This window comes from Triturus cristatus, chromosome 12 (genome assembly GCF_964204655.1).
Source record: "Triturus cristatus chromosome 12, aTriCri1.1, whole genome shotgun sequence".
Taxonomy (NCBI): domain Eukaryota; kingdom Metazoa; phylum Chordata; class Amphibia; order Caudata; family Salamandridae; genus Triturus; species Triturus cristatus.
In genome coordinates this window covers 633,382,760-633,402,740 of record NC_140595.1, presented here as the reverse complement: position 1 = coordinate 633,402,740, position 19,981 = coordinate 633,382,760, and the positions used below count along the sequence as shown (strand labels likewise).

Here is a 19,981-nt window from a genome sequence, read left to right as displayed (position 1 = left end):
AATAATGGACTTTTACTATACAAAGAGTGCACGAACCCACTGTGGGAAAGGTACTATTTTTCTCCTTAGGACTACGAGTCCCAACATGCTCTAAGCACTAAGCACAACCCACTGAGGATAATGAGCCAATTAAACAACGTCTTTAAAAGGAGAACATTCGTGTACTAACTTTGTTTAAGCAGCCCATGATTAAGGGGTGAAGTACCCTGAAACGCGTCGGGCGATGATTTAATTCCAGGAATGCTGACACAAGCTGATGTTTAAACCCCACGGGAGGCAGTTGCCGAGTGCGTTCTCAAAGCTGAAGGGCACCATTGGAATCAATATATATATATATATATATATTCCATGGGTTAACAATAGATCGTTATAATCAGGTTGTAGCTGTGCCCAGGTAGGCGAATGCATACTGTAGCATGAACAATCTCAATAAAGTACAAGTAGCTTACAAAACAATTCGGAAATTAGATTACTAACAAATCAAATATATTTGAAAAGGAGCTCGAGCAGAACACTAAACATGTTCCAGATAAAAAAAAAGGGTTAACATCTATATGTAGCCATTCTCTTTAATAAATGTTTGTGTGATTTTTCGCTCATTCGAGGAACTGAAAACTTAATTTAAAGAAAATAGCAATTGTCGAAAATGTGATAAAAACGTCCATAAACAAAGTAATTAACTCTTTCCCTTAGTACCTGGATGAAGTTCTCCAGTTATAAATTAAAAAAACTTTGAAGTTTCTATAATAAGAATTTAGATAGGAAAATGCAGTAAATGTATAGATGCGGTTCGAATCCTTGGTCCCGAACAAGTTTATAACACATTTTTAAAAGTTCTAACAATTACTGAATAAATTAATTTTAAGATATTCACTTTAAAACACTGTCAATATAAACATTTTAAATGGACCTAGTATTGTATTTTGAAAGTATGCAACATGAGGTACTATGCTGATGCTATGTAATCCTGGCGAACAGGCACTTGTGGGACTGGAAGCGAGATGTGTAGCTTTTATGCGGGAATGCCCGAGGAACACTCCCCCAGTAACAAATGTATTCTCTAGTAGGTGGTTGGGTGCAGGTGCTTTCAGTCGGTACAGTAAGGTTTCTGTCGGATTCCAAACACACACTCTCTCTCTCTGAAAAGTATTCAAGAACGTTGGTATTATACAAAATAGTGTCTCCTCCCACTCAGTATCTCTTTCAATCAATGAATACTCTCCCTTTTCACTGCAGGCCAGAACAGAAGGCCTAAGTAGGAATAACTACAGTTAATTATTCCTCCGATTAGCTTTCAACGGCCTTTCATTCTTTCTACAATTATTTCACCTTACACGTCCGATTTTAACGTCAACGCTAGTAGTAACTGTCTCTAAACTGCAACCTTCTGCACTCCAATCACATCTTTTTTATTACACACTTTAGTCTCTTGCACTGTACAGTTCTCCAATTCTGTGGCAGGAACCAGAGGCTTTTCTTTCTTCACTTTAATTGCCAGCCGCCTTTCAAAGAAATAATTTTCATGAACATAAACTACGTTTCCCATGAGGCATTAGGAAAAAAAAAAAAAAATTTAGAAACAGTCCGTCCAATCAGAGTGCTGCTGCCTGTTTAACAGCCCTGCAGACTCTCAAGCTTCCTCTTTTTTTTCTCTGCTCCAGCAGCATTTCAGATAAGTGCACTGTCTTCTTGTGCTTCACTGCTTGCTTCTTATTTACTTATTGACTAATTGTTGTGTTTAGTAACGTGGCCGTATAGTGTTCCAACCACTTTTTAGGTCTCGCCTGCGTTGCAGCGCATGCGCTGCTTCGCCTTGGCGAGATCTATTGTCGCTGGTTTTGTGTCCGTTTTCTTTGAAAGCGGGTGTTGGTGTCCGCCCTGTCTCCCTTAGGCCCTGCCTACTCGCCTAGCGTTGCAGTGCATGCATGCTGCGTCTCTTCACGTTGTTTGCTCGAGCCCCCCTTCTCCGAGAGGCTTGCGTCGTGTCCCCTCGGCCGTGCATGTTTATTTATCTATCCACGAGGGGCAAAAGGGAGCTTCGTGCCTTATGCTCGCACGGAAGGAGGTTGTGCAGCTGAATATAGGATAGGCACTCGATAAATATGGCTTTCCTTCTCTACACCGGCCGACTGTACATGGTAATCTTTTGTGGTAATCTGATGTGTGATGCCGAGCGCGCCCTCCCCTGCAAGCTGTCATTCTCGACTCCTTTGCATGCGGTGGTCTTTTCTGTCTCCCTAGTACTGCTTCAGGGCCGGCAAGTGTAAGCGAATGCGCCCAATCTTCAGCCCCGAGCAGCTCTCCCGCCTCTAGCAGGAGGTTCCTGCTGGCGTCATCCCTGCGGCTGACCGAGGTGCAGGTGAGTGGTGTCAGGCACGGCCCGGACACGCACACATGTGCTTACACGTGTACAAACACACACACACACCTGTCAACCCCGCCCATAAACTCACACTAGTGCGTGCATTGAAACATACAAACAACAGTCTTACCCAGTCTGTGAACCCACCGACACATGCATACATGTATATACTCACACACAGCTGTCAACCCTGCCCTAAACCCAACTGACACACGTGCATTCATTGAAACATACAAACCACCAGCCAACACCGACCATGAACCCACTGACACATGCATATAATGTATATATATTCACACACATCTGTCAACCCTGCCCTGGAACCCACTGACACACATGCATACATTCGTCAACCCTGCTTATGCACCCACTGACACGCGTGCACACACGTGCAAACATTCATACACACAAACACCTGTCAACCGCTCCCCATACACCTACTAACTCGGGGGGCTCGCTGCATTGAGCAATAATTTAAGATTTAAATGCACCTGCTGCAGAGTTACAAACTTGTGCGTCTAGCTTTCAGGCAGCAATAAAAATGCTATAATAACTAGTGATTAATTTTCCTGTTAGAAATCCTGGCAGGGCCTCTAAGGCTTTCATCCTTCCAAGGTCGATGACATGAGCACAGTTGGGTTGGGTAACAAAAATCTGTTTTTCTGTCAGTGCCATGATACCCCTACGGGGTGAATTCAAGCGTAGACCCGTACCCTGAGAAAGGTTTGTTTTCTTCAGACACACATGGCCTTTCAGAAGTATCCGTGACAGAGCGGCGAGGGATGTCACCCTCGCTGAGACGGAGTGAGTCACGGCGCCCTGATGATAATGCGGCCTTCGCCTCAAACAGTCCATCGCTGTCACAGTTTGCACAAGGCTTGTGTACGCAATTAGAGATGCCAAAAAAAACAGCGGCACAGGTTCATCTCAGGTCTTTCTGTTCCTCCCACTGTCTGCAAAGAAATATTATAAAATAAAAAAATATATATATCGCAGTGCACAAGTCTAGTGAGGTGACACGGAGGAGGCGGGGTTTAATAGGCCTGCTATTGAAATGCGTGCATATCAGGGGTGCTTGAAGGTTTACTGCGCCAGCGAAGTTTTACAAAATTCCCGAATATTGACCTTCCTAGGCAGCGTTGCTACTCTCACTTCGAGTTCGCCCATCAAAAAGCAAGAGTTACATTTATGCTGAAACTGCAGTTGAGCAGGTATTCAAGCGTATAACGTGAAACTCTTGCTTTTCGTCCATTCAAAGGGATACAAAATGTGTCATGGGCTTGGGCTTTTAAGCGCCAGGGGCCATGTTATGCAAGATGTAACACAGCACACCAGACCACCTTGTGATGGAAGGAACGAACCATGTTATTGCACCTGCTCCTGTCAGAGGCGTGCATGCCCCTGAAGGAAGGAATCCTTTGCATTACACCATTTACTTAATGCTTCACAAAGGGGGGGGAACCAAAAAAAACATTTACAATGCCAATAGCTCAAAACAATGTCATTGCGAGACCCATTGCATTGTAAATGCTTGTTCCTTGCTTGTGTCCGCGGAAACGTTCTAGTTTCCTATGCAGTCGCCTCATGTTTACAGGCTCGCGTGCCCACTGCAGTCTTTTGACAGCCAGCAGGCACCGCTCACTCACATTTCGCACACTGTGCGTCTTGACCCACCGGAGCACACCAGCTTCACTGACAGAATACAGCAAAGTGCTCCGGCTGCGGTATAAACCACGGGGAAGAGTTTACCCATTTGCCAATTACCACTTGTTTGAAACGAGCCAATTCCTTTGAAAAATGTAGCTTCCCAAGTGCAATTAGTAAACTGCTTGCTTAGTGAGCCACCGCCTGGAGAATAAACACCCAAGAGGGCAAGACCAGCCTTCCCAAGGTTTTTTTTTGTTGGGACTTCCCAGGCGTTCCAGTTCCCCATTAAATTAAGGGGTCCACGTCTCAAAGTGGAACCTTTCTGTTACACCTCCTCCTACAGGGGATATTTCTAAAGGTTCTAGACCTGCCATATTGCCCCACTGCTCACCACACCCAATATGAAATTTGAGGGTTCGGAGAATTATCTGGAGAACGAAGGTTACTTACCTCCTAATTGATGATCAGCCCCTTGCTGCTTCACCAAGCTGATGAGGCCGATTGTAGAACACTTGCGGGCACGCAGGGTGAGACTGATCATCTACCAAGACGATATTCTGATCATGGATTAATAATGCCCTTGGCGCCTCTCCTTTCACATGCCATTAACCTTCTATAATCATTGGGCTTCGTGATAAACACAGAAGTCTGTGCTAGTCCCAGTCCAATCAGTGCAGTTTCTAGGTTTCTTGACAAACTCGGTCTCAGCAACCCTCAGTCTAATGGCTCAGAAGCGGACCAAGATCAGACACGAGCTCAGGAGGACAATTTCTAAAGCACAAATCTCTTCAGCAATTAAAACGGATTGAGAGGCTCCTCACGCCTTCCATCCAAGCTATTTTCATGGGCCCACTCCATTACCAGGCACTGCAACGCCTGAAAATCCCTCACCTTTGGAAGGGCCTCTTGTACACCAAACTGGTTCTGCTCTCCAATGAAGCAAAGGAGGAAAAGCGGTGGTCGATGACCCATATGGAGGCGTGGAATGGCTGTGCATACTTCGGCTCCCAGCCCGATCTGGCAATCAAATCAGACACCAGCGGCTCCAGAAGGGCCACGTGGTGTGGATAGTTTTCCACTGGAGGGAAATGGTCGTCCTCAGAGCAGTCTTTACATATCATCTGCCTGGAGTTGATGACAGAATCCTTTGCTCTCCAGTGTTGGTCCAAAGCGAAGGTACATAGCTTGGTCCTTTTGAAGAAGAACAATGTAGCAGCTGTTTGTTATGTCAATCATCTGGGGGAGACTAGGTCAAAGGACTTGTCGTATCTCGCACGGACGCTACGGGAGTACTGCTTAGCCAACCAAATCTCACTGTCAGCAGAGCACCTTCCGGCTCGCTCCAGTCAAGTGGCGGATTGGCATTCTCGCTATTGGAGGGATGACAGCCTCTGCAAGTTGCACACTCACCTCTTTCGGCAGCTTCAGGACCAATGGGGTACATTTTCCATGGACCTTTTTGCATCTCGCCTGGACTTCCAACTCGACTGGTACTGCAGCTGGAGACGGGATCCCCATTAAGTTGCCACGGACGCCTGGAGCAAGGAACGGTCCTATGCCTTCCCACTGTTTGCAATAATAATGCGACTGGTGGCTCAGGTGCGCAGACAACAAGGGGACCTAGTTGTGATCACACCAATATGGAGGTCGCAAGTCTGGTTTCCAGCTATAATGGAACTTTCCTGGGATTTTCCAATCCCTATACCCCCATTTCCGACTCTTCTACGGGACCCTCCGGGCAATCCTCACCCATTGGTCCTAGCAGGGTCTCTTCGTTTCATGGCCTGGATGGTTACCAGGAACGTTGGACAGTACTGGGAATTTCACAAGAGGCTGCCTCTCTGTTCGCCAAAGCCTGGGCAGGCAGTACAAACAAACGGTACCTTTCTGCCTTGTCTTGATGGTTGGGTTGGTGTCTCCAACACCAGGTGGGTCTCATGGGGGCAGATGTTGTCCTGATTTTGAATTTCCTGGCAAGCTTGGCTTCCCAAGGTTTCGCTTACAGATCAATACCTTCAGATCGGCAATATCGGCGGGCCACCTTCCAGTGGACATCATGTGGTTGGGGAGCATCTGTTGGTCTGTAAATTGCTGAGGGGTATCAGGTTCTCAGAACCCCCTGAACCTCGGTACTCAGTACTATGGGATGTCAATAAAGTCCTTTCTTTATTTCAATCTTGGCTCTCTAATAAATATCTGTAGAGGAAACAGCGAAGTTGGCAATGTTGTTACGCTCAATATCTTGCCGCCAGGTCTCAGTAGTTCGAACCTTGGACATTACAGGTAGAGTTTCCATATTGCTCGAAGAACAAAATGTAACTTTAAATTGGGGTCTTATCCGGCTTTTTCACCGGTTCCTAAATTGTGTGTGGTCCGCACCCTTAAAAAGGTATGAAGTGGTCACTGAGGAGATTCAACCTCATGGAGAACGGCTACTATTGCTTGCACTCACAAAACATCACACAGAGGTCTCTTCCTCGACGATTGCCAGATGGGTCATGCAAGAGGCGGGTTATTGATACTTCCCATTTTGGACACCACTCAGTGAGAGGGGCGATGGCCTCTAAGGCTTTCGTCTTAGGTGCATGACTTGAAGATATTCTCAGCACTACGGACTGCTGATCTGATTTTACCTTTAAGACCTTTTATTTCAAACCAGTCTCCTCCTCGCTGGCAAACGTGGTGGTGAACCAGCTTTAAACTAACTTAATCCTCGCCTCCGGGTCCTGCCATGGAATGAAAAACATCCTCGCTATCATAAAGGAATGTTTCTATTCTATTAAGGACACAGAAGAGAGGATTAGCTTACCCTGGACTTCTAATGCCTACAAGACCCACCCTGACTGAGATGCAGATTTGATTAGGTTGATGGACTTTTGCTATGGATTCAAATGTACACCATTGTTGGTAGGGTGGTTTTTTGCTGATTCCTTATGGAACTCTCTCGTACAAATCCATGTACGATGTTGATTTGCTTTTCTCTGTTGCTGCGTTGATGGCTTGTGCGTCAACCTTGAGACGACTAAACTCACAAGTGTTGTTGTTACTTCCTAGGGACGGATTACAACAAACGAGTAGAGCCAGTGGACGAAGAGTATGACGCAGGAAGAAAGAGGAAGCTAGAGAGTTTGCGAGGACCGTTATACAGCAGCACTTCAATTGGATGGACAGTTTCTAGTTCCCCCCCCCCCCCAATGTCTCATGGGAAACAGTTTATGTTCATGAAAATAATTTCTTCAAAAGGCTGCTGGCAAATAAAGTGAAGAAAAAAATCATAATAGTCGCCTCAGTGTCCTTAATAGAATTTAAACATTCCTTTACGATAGCTAGGAAATTTTTCATTGTACAGTAAACTCCATTACAACTGATCACATACTCAGATTCATGACCATTGTCCCTAAACTACCTGCCTCAAAGCATCCCAAGGCCCCTGGCAGGGATGTGGAATGCTTATATCCCAGGACATATTGTTTGGGGTCAAGGGCAAAGGTTTTCATGTGCATTTTGTCAGTTGTATTTACGGTTCATTAATTGAAAGCCTTTATTATTATGGTGAGCGTTCTAAGTAAATGTTGCAAGGACTGAATGCACTACCGACAGTGGTTCAAGTATAAAAATGTGTGCACAGGTTTTCAAAGTTTAGCAATATGAGGCTATGTATAATGCTCCCAGAATGCTCTCTGATTTGATGCAAATATTTGCTGAAGCTTGAAAGCAAGATTGATTATTCTTTGCTTTCAAAATAAGATGTTCATAAAAAACATGAAAGCAGGAAAAAAACATTTTGCTTAACTACTGTAAAATTCCAGGTACCGTTTCTTTGCAGCATCATTTAGTAACATGTGTTGATGTATGCTAGTATTTCCTAAAATATTTAGAATGGAAAACCAGTGTGACCCGTTTCAATAGCATTATGGGAAACAAAAATAAATAAGCATTGGCAAAGCCAGTAGGTCTGCCACTGTCCATAACTACTTTTTGGGGGGGGGAGAAAGAGAGAGAGACTCAAAAAGTGCACCCATGGTATATGTTATTGCATTAAGTGCAGCTATACGTCTTACGAGAATTCACAGACGTAGAACAAGAAATAGTACTCCTAGAAAATATTTGTGAACTGCATTTTAGCATGAGCAAATATGCATCTTTAAATTTGCTCAGGCTTAAATCTAAGTGTTTGCAAGTTCACTTTCCCTCCAACCACTTTTTTCCCCAACTCTGGAAGAAGGTTTACGTCTGCCATTGTCAGGAGTAAATTTCAAACATTTCTCAGTGTGGTCAAAGATTAGAGAAGAGTTGTTGAAAACCCTTAAAACATGCAAGTTAAGTCGGTTTGCACAGACAAAAGGGGGCATTCTAACCCTGGAACTATTGTTTGCCACTACCTTCTGCCCCAGTATGTAGCTCTGCGGAAACGTGGCAACATAAGGGGATTGCAAGTATTCAAACACTACTATGGTCTAAGCCCTGGCATAATCAGAGAGGCTATATCAGAGCTCTTATATAATGAGATTGCTGCCATAATTTGTAGATGCACTGCATGGTACCAAAGGGACAAGTGAATTTTGTTACAGGACAAGTAGATTTATTAAGCAACCTGCCCCAAGGACAAGTAGATATTTTATTAAATTCCACATCCCTTGCCACTGGGCATAATTTCCCAAATAAAGGTTTTCTTTAGTACCTGGATTGAGTCCTCCAGTTATTCTTCACCTTGCAAAGTACACTAAGACAAACAATTCAATCTCTTCAATGGTGGTTTGGATCTGTTTTCAGCAGACAATATCCCACTCTGAACATATGATCCTTTAACTGTCTTTGCCAAACTGTGAATTATCCCTGCCTTTGAGACCCAAAGAATTGAAATAGCTTGCCTCTTTGTAAATGGATAATAATATGCAGCCATTTATGTCTCGCAGCATATACATTTTCTATATAATTTGCCTTTATCAAACCAAGTCCAATTGCTTTCAAAACACTGATCACTTAGAAGCTGGCACACTTAGGCAAAGACTAAAGTTAACAATTATATACCTCTCGATTTCTAAATGCTATGGATGTGGCTACTTCGACATGAACATGCTGGACCAGTTTGAACTTTCCATTGAAGTACATTACAAAATGTGGCTGCCTTGAAGAATTGTAACAGAAACCAAGACTATTTGTGACTTAAATTAAGAGGGTTAAACACTTAATAGATCTACACTTAAATAGCATTGTTCAAAAGTGATAGGACAGCTTAAATAAATGTTACTTTTTAGTTGCCCCATTGTTTGTCAAACATACAAACCAACAAATAAAAAAAAAAACAAGCACTGGCAATGCCAGACGCTCTTTTTCATACAAGCAAGACCGATTGGCATTGCTAATGCTAGTTTATAGTAGGCTGACATGATCAATGCATTTTCTACATTTCTACAGCAGCTTTTCGAAGGACTACTAGGGTGCACTGAAAGGCAGTAAAGTGGTGTTCAAATGTGACTATTTGCAATGATGCGCTCAGATTAGGAAGAATGATTAACTTACCAACAGCGAAACCCAAGACCTCCTGTGGGCAAATCAAATACAGAAAAGGAGGAAAGCCACACATAGGAGCAAGACAACTAAGATTGGCAGGAAAGCCACACAATCTTGAGCAAAGATTGGCTCTGTGGAGTATGGTAAACAATGTGGTCTCCTGACAGACAGCTGGAGCTGTCTGAAGCCAGATCACAATTAGGAGTTCAGGTATTCATGAGTCAGACTTGCTGAAAATAAGTGCTGCACCTTCTTGCCATATCTATTACTCTCAATAAGTACAATATATAAAGATGATGCATAAAAAAACAGAAGCTGCAAGTATCTACACACATTTATCAACTTACAACAACCAGAAAAGAAACAGCACAACCCGACATACACTATGAAGTGTATGTGACGCACCTCCCTCAAACCAAAGGACAACAATCCTTTTTTCCAAACCCTCCTCTAGTCAAGCTGACATCTGAACATTTTGCTCTCACGGTGTGCAACACCACTGCCCCTGCCGTTTCCAAGGGGCGATCAAGACGACCAACATAAACTTTTTGCCAACTGTAGGTTGAACCCCCCAATTCAAATATCCGAAGAAAAAGTAATTTATGAATGTCCATCCAATATTAGCAATGTGCAGGTTTCTTTATTCTTTTTAATTTGGAACAAAGCACCAGGCAGCCAACGCGTTTCGTTCTTTTTACACAAGAACTTCGTCAGGGCGATTATACTGCTACTAGTTGTTTTTGACATGAAGAGACACAATCTTCAGGATGGCTCAGCTAAGAACTCTCCCTGCGACGTCACCTTAAATCCATGATCACAGGTGGAATATAATGGCTTGTTATGCCTATCGTACTGAATTACTCGTTTGATTTGAAACACCTCCTGTTGCTCCATACGTCACGTCGCCGGCACAACAGCCATTTCATAGGGTATCGCTGCCAGGTCAGAAAGTACACCTGGTAAATTCAGCAGGATAGGCATAACAGCCATTATATTCCACCTGTGATCAGGGATTTAAGGTGACGTCGCAGGGAGAGTTCTTAGCGGAGCCATCCTGAAGATTGAGTCTTCAGGTCCAAAACAACTAGTAGCAGTATAATCGCCCTGACGAAGATCTTGTGTAAAAAAAAAAAAAGAAAAAAAAAAAACACCCCACGCGTAGGCTGCCTGGTGCTTTGTTTCAAATTAAAAGAAACCTGCACATTGCTAATATTGGATGGACATTCATAAATTACTTTAATCTTCGGATATTTGAATTGAGGGGGTGCAACCTACAGTTGGCAAAAAGCACATTTATCAACACAGTAATGCCGATTATGATGATAATAACGGACTCCAAGTATTGGCAACTGGGAAGCGTCAATAGGATTTGTGATTATTTATTTATTTTTAGACAGATTGCTCAATTTTAAGAAACAAAATAATTCATGAAATTACCAAACACAAAATGTCATTTTTCCCGCATTTGTTAAATTACCCACACAATATTACGCCACATAGCTAATGCACTATCCCAACCAGGGACAAGTCCTATAAAAAGAAGTGGGAGGACTGACAATATGCACATGACCTCATGACGTCACGTGCTGAACGTGCCCCGGTGTCTGAAAATTACACCGGGACACGTTCAGCTTATTTCTGTGGGGCCCAGCTTCTTGGCAGGGGGGACGGCGTCCGCCCTGTGAAAAGAGGGTGGGGGGGGGGGGGGGGAGGAAAGAGACCGTGTACCTGCGTGTACCCCCGAATCGAGCCCTGATCCCAACTCATTCTTGACGTCCTGTACAATAATGAATAACTTGCTCTCACTGTGAGCTGAGCTAAATTACATTATTAACAGTTCAGTACAGGAAGGAAGAAGAGTAGGCAACGACCTACTAGACATTCATCAATTACTTGCGCAAAAACAAACTAGCTACTCCACCAGATTCAGCAGCTACATACCCCTCTCTAACCTTTTCATCTGCAAAATCACAGATAATGAAGCTATGCAGCAACTGAATGATTTCACATATGTAAGAAATATTTTCCATTATACACAATCTGGGTTTACACCAAGAAGACAAACTGACAGCTACTACAGAAATTTGTAAAGACGTTATACATTCCTTTTCACCACTCTGCAGCATACAATACAGTTGGGCCGAATCACTAGCAAGGCCCTCCAATAGTTTCAACCATTTCTGACAAACGTCAGTCAGCACATTAGAATCAGTTGACTCTCTATCTCAGTGTGCGATACTCCGAGGGGAGAGGTATCGCCTCTGCTAAATAATATGTACATGAGACCACTGGGGGAAGAGGTCATGGTTCTACATTCTATTCCAGAGGCACACAAATGACATACATTAGTTATCCAGCTGGGTGACCAGGAAGATCCGAGCAAAAACATCTCCAAGTCAAAATCACATCTCCCACTAGATGAAAAGGAAGAGAGCTAGGTAACCCTAAAAGAATGTAAGACTCAAATTTATAGTGAAGGCCATTAAGACAACAGCCTGCCTTGCACCTGATCAATCAAATTAGGAACCATCTCACCTCTACTAGTGTAGTTGGAAACTATGGAGACTGCTTTGGTAATGAATCTTTCCTTCTAACAGTAAACCACTAGAGTGTTTACAAATACCAACTTCTATCTCAGAACTATCAATTACTGTGTGTGAGCGGGAATGTCACCTGCAAGATGAATAGTCCTCTCTACTGCCATGCATGCTCAAACTGCATATACCTATGATCCAGTTTTATGATTGTTTGTCATCCCATACATAAATTCTGTGTGCATAAGTTCACCTAGTCCCGTCTTTGATGATGACAGGTGCTTGGACCGTGTCCTGAACAAGTAGGGGTATAGCCTCATAGTGACAGAGGATTGCATCCCCTATGACAGGTTTCACGTATGGATCGTAACGGTGGTATCATACTATGGTTGGTGAATTATACCAACAGGCCCTTTGGCCTGAAAGACATGAATTTGTGGTTATAGGCCTATTTATCTAATGATCCGCTGACAACAATGAACCTGAAATCCTGAATGCAGAAATGACGTGCACTGTACATGTGCAGGTGTTCTACAACTGATAGTGTGGCATGTACAAGTCATTCAGGCATGCAGGCTCCATTTTGAAAGCCTACAGCCTGGACCAGAGTACATAATGAAGGAGAGGTTGCTTTCGCCAGACAGCTTATGTGCATTGCTGGCATCATTTAGGTGCAAGAGATACCAAGGGCTATAGCGAGGAAAGAGTAGACAGTCTTTCTTTAGAAGTGCCAGGACCCTTCCTGATACATTGAGCTGTGAATGACTGTGTTCCCATTATGTAGATGGCAGGGGGTGCAAAGTAAGGCCTGAAATACCTATTGTTGGGGAAATAAGTCCTTTGAAGGAGCACATATTCTTACTCTCTTCCTGATCTGTGTGTTGAAGGGTAATAAATACTGAGTACTGCCTCCTCACATCTCTTTGTGCTTCTGTGGGCACTCCACCTATCCTGATGGGTACTGCAGAGAAAGGCCAGGTTTGGAAGGTGGCTTGGCCAGGACACATGAAAGGGGAACCAACCCAAATCGGCTGCAAGGAAGCAGACCTGGAATACACATCCTCGGTCTGCAAAAATCAGTATAAAGACTAAAACCCAAAAGAGTTTATTTTTGTGGTTTCTGCTAAAAAGGAGGCGGTACTCCACAGAGTACTCAGAGACTACTAAGCAGCCAAGGGTTAGTGTTGCACTGACAGCCATCTTCCCAGAAGGGAAGGAACATCGCCTGCAGTCAAGCCTGAAGAAGGAATTACTGGACTGTCCTGGGTACAAAGACATCTTTCCCATGAGCAAGGGAAGGAAGCGCCCATCATTCAAGGGGAGTTGATCATGGAAGACCTGCCATAACTGACCCTGGTGGAGCATCTGTCTGACAAAGATTTACTAAACAAGGGTGTAGAATGAACAGGGGTACTGCCTGACCAGGCAATGCAGTCTTCATCGCTTATTCCTGTCAAAGCTTCAAGGCACCTGGAGCTGCGTCCAAAAGTGCTAGTCCCAACCAAATCCGGGATAAATGCCTGCAAGTGGCCTGTGTGTTCCACAAGTGGACTATGTCACTGTGGCATTGCCCAAGTGTGCCACTTGGTCAGGACCAGGCCAGAAGAAGCAGTGATCAGGTCATCAACTAGAGAAACTGCCTGCTTAAGACAGCGCCTGGAGTCCACCATGCAGACAAATCATCTTCTAAGGGCATGTGCGCTCAAGAAGAAGCACCAAGAACCCATCCAAGTGTCAGAGTGACTCGCGCGGTGAGTCAAGTTACCACTGTAGTAATCCGAGATTGATGGGAGTGAGGTTTGTAAAATTACGTCCTCATGAAATTAAATACCTCCATAATAAAGTATTAACTGCACGGACTAACCAACTCTGAATAAACACACATGGGGTGGGTAACACCCTCCCTAAATGCTTTAATTCTGCAATATATTTGATTACTTTGCTTGATAAAGTGTTCTCTTATGAGTGGTCTTGTCTCTGCACTGATAATCTAAAATGAGCATTTAATTTAATAAGATAAACTTTTAACCGGATAAATGACTTTGTGGTTATTTAAATAAAGTATGAATCTGTTTAGTTAACCATAGTCACCATCAACTTGTCAACTAATGGTCCATCGACCAGAAAGAAGACAGTTGAAATTAAGAATAGTTAGGAATACAATGTGTTATTAATGTGAAGTATAGTACACTGGACATATACAAAAACTGACAAGATTAAACCCCCCTAATCAAGCGCTCGTCTTCAGGGATCATTTATGGGTAATGTGTGATGGGCCCCGTTGTTTGGTAAGTGATTTATGTGTGACATGTTTCATGGTCCCTGGCTTAGAATTAGGAGTTGCGCTGGATCAAGATCTACAGGCAGCCGCCTCAAAACGGGCCACCAACAGAAGCTGCCGGGAAATGGGTCACCAACAGAAGCTTCTGCTCCTGCTAAGAAGCTCGGAGCAACATAATTTGGTCCTGACTACCGTACAGCTACCTTGAAGACCGGCATGTGCCCCCTGTTAGCTTCCTGCTACCAGTGAGATCCTGCTGGTTGCCGGAGAGCCGAAAGCAGTCCGGCACTGCTCCTGCAAACTGGGTGAGACAGTTAGTGGGCCTAGGCCTAAGAGACAAAGTGGTGACACTAAACATAAGGGTGGTGTACGAGCTTACCTTGAGGAACCGAGAGAATGGGTGGGCCCATGAAAGAACAGGTGTATGGGTAATTGGATGCTTGTTTCCAGTCCTGGGGGGACCTGGCTTGGCAGTTCGGGCTGGACTGTTCCCATGGGGCACAGGGTCAAGACTGATTTGCATATGGCTGGGTTCAAACTGGAATGGCATGGTGAGCAAAAAAACGTTGGATTTAGGCCCAGATCTCTGTACTGGGGAGAATGTATGACATTGTTCTGCATTCTGTCCATCAATTGTTGTTTTTGTGATTGGATTAGTAAACAGAGGCCCCCGAAAGTACAAAGACTCGAACCTGCTAATCCAGTATTATTGAACGTGTAGTACCATCAGACCATAACAACTGTCAAATCTAGCCTATTTTCTAGAAAAAGTTGAAAACAATTCTACTCAGAGGCATGACTGTTCTTCCTTGTAGTTCCAAAACCACACCCCGTCCCAGAGAGACAGGGTACCAGAGCGCAATTGCTCTGCCAACGCAACCACAGCAGAACTGTTAGGTGCTCTGAACCAAACACACAGGGCTCAAGCCGGGGGTAAACGCGGGTGGACAGCGTCCGCCCACTCTTTTCACAGGGTGGACGCCGTCCACCCTGCGAAGAAGTTGAACCTCATTCAAAAATATGCTGAACTCGTCCCAGTGTAAGTTTGAGACACCAGAATTCATTCGGCAGTGCCTGCTTGTTATCAGCTTTCCTTCCAAGCAACAACGTGCAGACGGGGAGGGGGGTGGGAGTTGTAATTTGAGACTCCAACTGGGCCATACCAAAGGCTGAACTTAGGGGCCCATTTGGCCTTCTTTGTCCGAGTCTCCAGGCTAGGGGCTGCCTGTAGCATCACACCTAGATGTAAATGCAGAGGAAGGGAAACAAAAAGCAGCAGCTTGTTAACACTTCAAAGGCGCATAAGAGAGGCACGATTTTGACTTTGTTCGGACCCCCATATATAATAGATATTCATGCACTGTAAGAATGTCAGATGTGTTACTCTGTCCCAGTGCAAACTAACAATTTAAATACAAGCATTTTTTAATTTGTTTACAGCGCTATTCATTCCAATGTGTGCCAGATCACTTTAGAGCAAACATACACATTATATTGTCAATAAAGCACACAAGTTTGTAAATCATTGCGCAGGATGTGTTACATAAGACAGTGAGGGTTACTGGGTGTAGGAGTCACATATCATCCTTCAGGGTTCACTGCTATACTAGAAGGATTACAATGCAACTGCGTGTAACAAAAGGATCTCTGTGTTCAAAGCAGTAACCTTGTTACATGATGTGCTTTGCAGGAGGTGCATTAACCCTGTATGCTATTTTAAGTCAAAACTAGAAGAAAAAAAAAAAAGAAAAAAAAAAAACCACACACACACTGATCTTTCCATCAAATCTGTGTTAACCACCAGGCAGCTACAGCAATCACATCTACATGGAAATGTGCTGCCTGGTGGTGTAGGCTGGCAGCAGAGTTAGTTTGTCAATCTTTGGGTAAAGGAACCCGTCACTCGCCGTGATGTCACTTCCTGTGATACTACCTAACTTGGAGAGTCCCCCCACTTTTTTTAGATCTCGCTGAGCAAGCACATGCGCTGCTCTGAGACATTTAGTCGGTGAGTTTTCAAAGTGCTACCCCGCACTTTGGCTGGCCTAGCGCTTGCGTGCACGAGCGCAGCCGCCAGCTGTCTTTGACGGGTGATTAAGTGCACCACTCGGCCGCACGTCTTGTTTTCTTTCTTAGCCTGCTTTTAATCGTCGAGTCCTGTTTTCTAAGATCGATCTGACGAGGGCAGAATACTCGAATTTATTTACGTCATCTCGGACAGAAAGAAAGATTCTTGTTTTTTTTTTTTTTCTCTTTTCTCGTGCTTGTTGTTATGCGCAGGGAGGCAGAGGACAAGGCTGAAACCGATAGCTTTTCAGCTGCGTGGCGGAAACAAATCTGACGAGGGCAGAATACTCGAATTTATTTACGTCATCTCAGACAGAAAAAACGTTTCTTGTCCTTAGATCAAGCTAAACAGCCAAATGCCGTTTATTTAATTAAATGCAGCTTTTCTGCGGGGGCCGGCATATTGAATAATGTTTCCAATGCCACAATGTCATCCTTAAGCTATCAGTACAGTATTTTGCTGGTGCACTCTTCTCGCTTCATGTACCACTGATATACTTTGTGTGAAGTGTATGGTGTTGTTATCATTGCCAGTTATTCTCAATTACCGAAATAAAGCCTCACAAGACAATTTGTGATGTATTTCATCCGAGAATGTAATACTAGGACTAACAAGTTTACTGTATAAATAACAATATTTCTTAGGAAAGCAAACACATTTGAAGGACATTACTTTGAAAATACACATTTACATGAAAATCTTTTTTTTATTGTTACCTCACATTAAACTTGCACTGGTTATAGAAATATCTGCATTGTAACTGGCATTACATCGGTGATGTTATTACAGCCAATCGAAGAGTGAAGCGACTGATTAAAGGTTTTTATACAATTGACACAAAAAAAAAAAAAAAAACCTTATTTTGTGCTCCCTCATACGTGGTGCATTGTAAAAGCACACAGGAATAATTTCTTCTGAGTGCGTCTGCCACGTGCAGAGCTTTAACTCCATCTGTTTACCAAATCAACTACTAATTAAGCATTGCACATGATTTTATTAAATGTAGTCTAGTAAGGAAATATGTACGTCACCAGGAGAGGCAAGCAACCTTTAAAAAAAAAAAAAGCACATTTCTATGCCTGTTTTTTTGCACATTGACTATAAAGATTGTACGATTTCAGTATGTGTACAACCTGTATGTGTACATTGCACCCTTCTACCCACTGTCATTAACCTTTCTTTAACTACATCTTTCAAGATTTTAACCACGTCCACCACATCCACCCCACCACCACGTCCACCACCACCACCACGTCCACCATCACATCCACCACCACCATGTCCACCACCACCTGTGACGGGTAAAGTGTCACTGGAAGGCAGAGGTAATAGGAGTGTCAACCCCGCCTGTGCATGGGACATTTAAGTATGCATTGGGTGAAAGAAGACGTGAATAGGGACTAGAAGTATTACACCAGACCCAAGATACATTTTGAAGAGGCACAATGTCACAGGGGCTCCTGTAAAAGCACTCGCAGCTTCTCTACCTCACAGTGGCATACCTGCACGAGCCACTCACTCAAAACAAGCATTGGCATAGGTCTCGCCTTTGGGACCTTGTAAGTATTTAGCAATGCAACACTTGATGTTGTTGCACCAAGGATATTGTGCTGGATAACTAAACACTTATAAAGGTCCCAAAGACGAGACCAATAGGCTATGCCAATGCTTGTTTATGACTTGTGCCCTGCAAACACCACAATGGTCCTGTGATTGATTTTCCACACACACACTTTTCCACCAACCTCCAACGACGCCCCGAAGTGGGCTCTAATAAAACCCAGTGTTTTACAAAATATAGAAATGAATCAGCCACTGCTGCTGTACAAGTATCCTTGTAAAATAATTCTGCCTTATATTATCGTCAGGGCAGTCAGAATAACATTTTAGAATGACGTCTAAACAAACAGTAGAAGAACATACAGCACAGCCAACTAAAACAAAGGTCAGCATTTTTTGCAAACCATGCAACCACACGGATACAATCGTGGCGTTAGTGAGGACGTGTGTAAATTGCACCGACCAGGTAGGAAAGCTGGTGCTCCCACCGTGCTTTGCAAAACAGACTTTACCTACAGCAGGTTCGCCACCAGGAAGTCAAACGAGGTTACGTTGCTAGATACCAAGCTGGAAACCAGCTGGGATGTCGGGCATGCCTCCAAAATAAATGTAATGCTGGACAGACCATTCATTCTCGTTGAAGTGGTCCGGTACTTAACGCAGCATTATTAGAGGGGTCAGACTCTGGTGGGGTGTGTTCAGTTCAAAAGCCCCTAAAGGCCTCCAAGACTGCGCGTTACGGCAGACGTGCTCCCAGTCCTTTTCCCACCTTTGGAAAAATGACATACACATACTAAACGTAAACACATACTAAACGTAAACAAACAGCTGCTTATGGACATAGAAGGTTGTCCTTTCCACTTACACCCGAGTTTGGACGAGCAACCGGCGAGACTGCAGTAGGAGGGGGCAGGATGAGTTTCTCTGGAACGCAGGTCCCTGCCCTGGCGGCGGGCGGCAGTCAGAACGGGAAGCAGCAGCGGCGCCGTCAGCCTGCAGCAGGACGCGAGCACCATCCTTCCAAACGGCAGAGTGCACGCGCGCTGCCTTCAACAGTCAACACAGCTCGAGCCAGTAGAGGGGAGCGCGCTGCTCCAACCGAGTGTGCCGCGCGACTCCAGTAAAGCTGACGAGATCCGCTCTTTGTTTTCTGTTTTTCTGTCTGAATTGTTACAGTCTTTTTAAGCGGTGGCACTCACAAACGAGGTGCGGTTTACGTGGGGACAGTCCTTAACTCGAGTCAGCTGCCTCCAGCCTGGGAGTCAACGACGTCGCAGTCTAGTGCCACCTCCCACCCTGATAGCACCGCCCACAGAGGTGCGGCTTGTGGTTGTGCATATCTCAGTAAGAAACAGATGATCGGGAGGGGAGGTGCCTGCTGTCAGAGTGAAATACTTTAAAACTATTTCTCCATGTCATTAGTTCGTTTTATCCTTTCACGTGTCTGTCCTAATGTTCTGCACTGGCTCAAGGGCTCCAGGTCCCAGTTCAGTCTTTTGAAGAAATTGTGGCTGTAATTTTATAAACAAAAAAATAGGTTTGTACCAGCGGGTACTATACATTGTCATACAAAACAAGCACTGGCAATGCCAATAGGTCTCGCCTATGTGAATGCTATTGGTTTTGTCAGTGTCTTAGCCATATTGTAGAGCAGCATGGTTAAAACTTTTTTTTTAAAGCGCTATAAAAGGTTTTTAATAACTTTTTTTTTACCTTCCTGCATCATAGCACTCTTTAAAAAGAACTTTAAACCATGCTGCACAGCAGCCACGCTGCTCCACAACACCGCTTAAAGACATTGGCAAAGCCAATCGCTCTCACATAGGCCCTATTGGCTTTGCCAATTCTTGTTTCTGCAGGTGAAGTTTCCCTCAGCTAGCAACCGGGCCGGACTGGCGTAGCAGGCACCGGGCATTTACCCGGGGCTATGGGGGCCAGTTTTGTGCCAGTGGGGGCCATTTTTGTCACTGGGGGGCAGTTTTGCAGCAGTGCTGCAATATCCCCCTCTGTAACAA

General features: G+C 44.2%; 1 protein-coding gene and 1 long non-coding RNA gene across 3 annotated transcripts in view; one reads left to right on the top strand and one right to left on the bottom strand.

Moving 5' to 3' along the window:
* Positions 1 to 19,981, top strand: part of LOC146776442 (uncharacterized) — a 327,970-nt gene that overhangs the window by 204,851 nt on the left and 103,138 nt on the right. The window lies entirely within an intron of this gene.
* CA5A (carbonic anhydrase 5A) overlaps positions 1 to 19,981 on the bottom strand; it is a 192,733-nt gene that overhangs the window by 85,353 nt on the left and 87,399 nt on the right. Inside the window, exon 1 of one of the 2 annotated variants that reach the window (XM_085639435.1) lies at positions 18,832 to 19,265. The exons of the other annotated variant lie outside the window; for it this stretch is intronic. Coding sequence (XP_085495561.1) covers positions 18,832 to 18,982 — 151 coding nt within the window. The 5' untranslated portion in view covers positions 18,983 to 19,265. Of the gene's footprint in view, positions 1 to 18,831; positions 19,266 to 19,981 lie in introns of those variants that run through there. 2 annotated transcript variants of the gene reach the window in all.